The following is a 5,435-nucleotide window of genomic DNA, read 5'->3' as shown; positions in this document are numbered from 1 at the left end:
CATTTGCTACCCTAAATGCTAAAGGCCTAAACTCGCCTACTAAGCGGAGTCTTCTAACTAATTCTATGAAATCCTTGAAAGCTCAAGTTATGTTCTTGCAGGAAACCCATTGGCTGGCCTCATGCCAAGATCCATACAGATCTTCTGAATATCCTACCGTATTTTGTTCCTCTTTTGTAGAGCAATCAATGGGTGTAGCAATTGTTGTTCATAGGTCTATAAACCTTTAGCTTATCTACAGAGAGACAGATGACCAGGGTAGATACTTAATACTCATTTGTAAACTAAATTGATTGTTATACACCCTGGTTAACATATATGTCCCCAACCAGTGCCAACCTAGATTTCTGAAGGATGTACTGTCTAAGGTAGAACCGCTTAAAGTAGGTACTGTAATCTTGAGAGGAGATTGTAATATGATATGGGATCCATTAGTAGACAAAAAGGTTGAGACAGGCAAAGAAATTGATGCCTACACTATAAACACAGCTACCAAATTCAGACAGCATATAACACAATATAATTTATACAATGTATGGCTTGCCCAACACCACAATGAGAAAGATTACACATACTTTTCCAAACCGCACAATTCATACTCTAGACTGGATTATCTATTCAGCGACTCCTGGACACTTAATAAAGTAGTCACCTCGCACATACAGATCTGTTCTTGGTCAGATCATGACATTCTACTATTCACTCTTTCCACTGACTTGGCCAAAACATATAGACCGGGCTGGAAATTCCTGAGACAGCTACTACATAGTCAGGAATTCAGAGCTTCTCTTCAAACCTCCATTGCAGAGTTTATAGTGATAAATGAAACCCCTCAGATGCTGCATCAAACTATTTGGGCCTCGCTTAAGGCCTACATCAGAGGTATTTGTATTAGGAAACAAGCTGCTACTCGGACCCAGATGGGTGCCTCACTGGGGCTACTAGTTGCTTCCTTGAGAGCTAAAGAACTGATAAACAAATCCTCACCTTCCCCACAGCTAGCTGACAAAATCAAAAGGTTGAGAACCCAACTGACAGACAGGGAGTTAGAAAGAGTCCGAGATGCATACTCCCGTTTCAAACACTTGATGTACTATCAGGGAAACAAAACCTCTACTTTACTGGCTCGTAAACTTCGTGGCAGAACTGCCGCGGCCAGAATCCTGACTTTGGCGTGGGGTAAAGGGGTAGCTAACTCGCCTAAAGAGATTGGAGAAACATTCGCTGAGTACTACTCCAAGCTCTTTAACCTCAAATCTTCTATGGCGAAAACTGAAGCCTCAGTCCAATCTATAGCCTCTTTTTAAAATAAACTCAATCTACTATCTCTCTCCGCAACAGCTAGAGAAAAACTTAATACCTTGTTCACACTGACTGAACGTTTGTTAGCCATTAAGCACACTCAGAATAATAAAGCCCCGGGTCCGGATGGATTCCCGGCAGCTTTTTATAAACTTTTTAGGACAGATTTAAGTAACATTCTCTTACAAGTTTTCACTGAGGTACGTGAAACAGGCTCACTGAGAAAAGAGTTTCTACAGGCGATTATCCTACCTATACCAAAACCTAATAAGGATCCCTCCCAATGTGGCTGCTATAGGCCAATCTCACTGATCAATGCGGATGCCAAATTATATGCCAAACTTTGGGCAAATCGTCTTAGACTACTGCTTCCAAGGCTCATACACCCTGATCAGGTAGGATTCACGTTTGGTAGGGAGGGCCATGACAATACCCAGAGAGTACTTAATGTTTTTTCAGAGGCCTTCAGGCTGAGATGTTCTATGCTGGCCCTGTCTCTAGATGCAGAAAAGGCGTTAGACAGGGTCAGATGGGATTATCTGTGGCACGTTCTGGCTCAGTTTAATTTCCCATGTGAAGTAGTTGCGGCAATCCAGGCGCTCTATACAGGCCCCTCAGCTGTGGTCAAAGGGCTTGGATTCTCCTCCCCGGAGTTCTTGATTACCAACGGTACTAGACAGGGGTGTCACCCCTAATCTTTGTATTTGCCATTGAGCCTTTAGCACAGTCCATTCGCAAATCTCAGATGGTTCAGGGGATACCGCTGGGCGAGAAAGGTGAGAAAATTGCTCTCTTTGCCGACGATGTCCCTCTTTTTTTGACTAACCCATTGGGAATATTACCCACGTTATTTGACATCATAGCCGACTTTAGAAAGTACAGCTACTATAAAATCAATCGTCTTAAAACTGAAGCATTACCTATCCATATTTCAGCATTTGAATTGGATATTCTGCAAACGTCGTACTCCTTTCAGTGGTCACAAGACACTATTATTCGACACTTGGGAATGCATTTAGGACCTGACCTTAAACTAGTTGTTCATAGAAATTATAATAATGTACTACAAGAGGTTTCAACACTGATGAAATCCTGGAACTTTAAGGAAGTTTCATGGCTGGGTCGCGTTGCGTCGCTGAAAATGTCTATCCTTCCCAAGGTTCTCTATTACTTTAGATGCCTGCCTCTAAATGTCCCTAAGATGCTACTCTGTAAACTTCAATCTCTCTTCTAGGGATATGTCTGGGGCTCCTCCAGACCCCGAACAGCATCGAAAATACTACAGAAACGGTTTGGTCAAGGTGGTGTTGCCATGCCCAGTATCCAAGGCTACTATGAGGCCTCTAGATTGACACACATCTCCGCATGGGCAGACAAAGGAGAACCGCAGAGGTGGAGGGATGTTGAAACCTCTAGCCTACCTATGGGGCTGGGATTGGAAGATCTTCCTTGGATCCCAGCTTATCGCCTGGACGGACTGAGGATCAGCAATGCCATTATTAGGGACAACTTAAAAGTTTGGCAATCTCTTAGACACCTCTCAGAAATAGCACCACATCCTTCCCCACTACATTCAATCCCCGGCTTGCTAGCTACATTACCAGACATGCATACCACACAATGGAAAAAATGGGACCTGTACCATGTCTCACAACTCTATTCTTCGGAAACGCTAACACCGCCACAGAGAATAGGCTCCATAATACCATATCCACCATCTTGGATCCTGTTTGAATACTCTAGACTACACAATTTTTTACTATCATGGGGGTTCCCCAAATCTGAATGCCGGCCCCTAACCACTTGGGAAAAACTATGGAAACTAAAGACAAAGATCCCCAAAACCCTATCATACCATTACACTATGATTCAGACATCTACCGACTATGACAGAATTTGGCAACTTAAGGCCTGGGAATTTGACTTGTCTAGGACCATTACTGATAAGGACTTACATTGTGCTATAACACTAACGAAAAAAACTCTACATTGTGCAAACACTATTGAATCACATATGAAAATACTCCTTAGATGGTACTACACACCTGTTAGGTTATCGCAGATGTTCCCGCTACTATCTCCTCTATGCTGGTGCAAATGTGGTGACAGAGGCTCTGACATCCACATTTGGTGGAGCTGCACTGCATTGGGGCCTTGCTGGAATAAGGTGTTCCACATATGCAAAGAAGTTGGGCTGTCTCTACCACAAAGACCTGAGGTAGCCCTCTTCCATATTTTTCCAACCAACTTACCTGCCCCGCAATCTAAACTGGTCATCTTCATCTTTGCTGCTATGAAACTTACTATAGCAAGAGCATGGAAACCGACATTGCCCCCCAATATCTCAGATGTAATAGCCACAATTCAATTTTTTGCTACAATGGAAAAAAAGTTCCTACTCCAGCCTAGACAAAGAGGATCTGTTTTGGACTATATGGGAACCCTGGTTTAATTACCATGAGGGCCTCGGGAAAACACACACTGCATCATCCCCAACCTCCCTCCCTACAAACTACAGTCTGTCTTGATATACTACACCCTTCCCCCCCTCCCCTTTTAATAACTATATCCTTCTCCCCCCCCCCCTAATCCAGCCCCACCTGAATATGCCGCTTGAATTTGAGTCCATTACAAGAGGTTTAAATACTTTACGTTAAAATGTTTGGACTGGCTTTTCATAACCATCACAGTATTCATGTTCTCCTGAATATGTACTTATTGCATATCTTGAGCTAACCTGAGAAATTAGTTTAATAATGTACTACATGAGAACGAGCAACCATCACTGGAAACTACCAGAAGATCTCATATAACAGGTTAGATGACATGTCTTTATATTTTAAATTGCTCAACTTGACACACCGAAAAGGACACTAATCTGTCTTAAATGTCTACTTGGAATGTATTGGACTATTGTCAAACACCTAAATTTATTGTTTTGGAAATGGTTGTCAATTTACTTTTGTTTTCTCTCAATAAAAAAAAAATTGGCAAATAAAAAAAAGAAATTAAAGAAAAAAAAAAGAGGCAAGACAGCAGAAAATAACTTTTATTGAACTTTTTTATGTAATAAAATAACTTTACAAAGTGCTTCACAACTATCCGGTCTTGAGAAGAATAAACACATCTGTAGGTTAAACAAAAGTGTTTGTATAAAAGGCTAAATCTGCTATAAATACACGATTACAATGATTCATTGGGTCCGTGTGTTTTTACCCTGTTGTAGCCAGCTACAAAACAGGTGCCTCCTCTATATCTGCGCCTAGTGACATCACCTGTCAGGTATAAAAACACCATTCGCTCCGTTACTCTAATGGCTTGTACTGAAGGCTATTTATTGTACTGATTTTTTTGCTAAAGAAATAAAGTTTCTGTATCTTGCTATACAATGACAAGGCAGCTGGGCCCAATAATGACCAAGGAGTGAGGGTACAAGAGACAAACTCACAAATTATTGGCTGTGGAATATGCCCCTTAGTAGATTTCTCATTGCTGTGAGAGCTTGATACCCAAAACAGTGTCTCAGCTAGAGAAGATATGACTGTGTCTTGAAATTTCTGCAGATCGTTCTGTAAAAAGGAAGAGAAAATATTACTGGAATAAAGAGACTGGTCTGCACTGTATTCGCATGTGCTTTCCCTAATACTTACCATCTCAGCTCCAATCATGGCAGCCAGGTGCGGACCTAGATCATCTGAGGGCCAACATGGCGGAAGCAAAAATAAGCCATGTATGACCATTGCAATACTACCGGCAGCAATAACGGAGGGGGCAAATGGTGCAAAAGTGCATTCTAAAGGGGGAAAGAAAAAAATCTTCAAGAAACTGGGGTATTTGTATATTAGGACAACAGTGGTTCTGCTAAAATGTATAATAATTAAAGAAAAAAAAGCTCCCCACGAAAAGAAATGAAAATAAACTGACCCTAAAAAGGATTGGTGGATACACCTGCTGGACTTGGCTATTTAGTACCTAAATCATTTGCTAAACTGATGTTTAAGCACCTAGATTAAGTATGGCTACTTGTAAGAGGGTTTATAAAGTAAAAAAAAGCCTACATTAGACAAAAGTACCTTGTGCTACATAAAAGTGCTGCTCTCTGTGTTTTACGGCACCATCTGAATGCCCTTTCC

General features: G+C 41.4%; 1 protein-coding gene across 1 annotated transcript in view; it reads right to left on the bottom strand.

Annotated features, from left to right (window-relative positions):
• Positions 1-4,335: 4,335 nt before the first annotated feature.
• LOC128636178 (G1/S-specific cyclin-D2-like) overlaps positions 4,336-5,435 on the bottom strand; it is a 68,662-nt gene continuing 67,562 nt past the window's right edge. Inside the window, exons 2-3 of the mRNA XM_053689229.1 lie at positions 4,953-5,095; positions 4,336-4,871 (exon numbers count right to left, since the gene is read on the bottom strand). Of these exons, the coding sequence (XP_053545204.1) occupies positions 4,608-4,871; positions 4,953-5,095 (407 nt within the window). The 3' untranslated portion in view covers positions 4,336-4,607. The remainder of the gene's footprint in view (positions 4,872-4,952; positions 5,096-5,435) is intronic.

Source organism: Bombina bombina, chromosome 7, assembly GCF_027579735.1.
Source record: "Bombina bombina isolate aBomBom1 chromosome 7, aBomBom1.pri, whole genome shotgun sequence".
NCBI lineage: Eukaryota > Metazoa > Chordata > Amphibia > Anura > Bombinatoridae > Bombina > Bombina bombina.
This window is presented reverse-complemented; position numbering and strand designations above follow the sequence as displayed.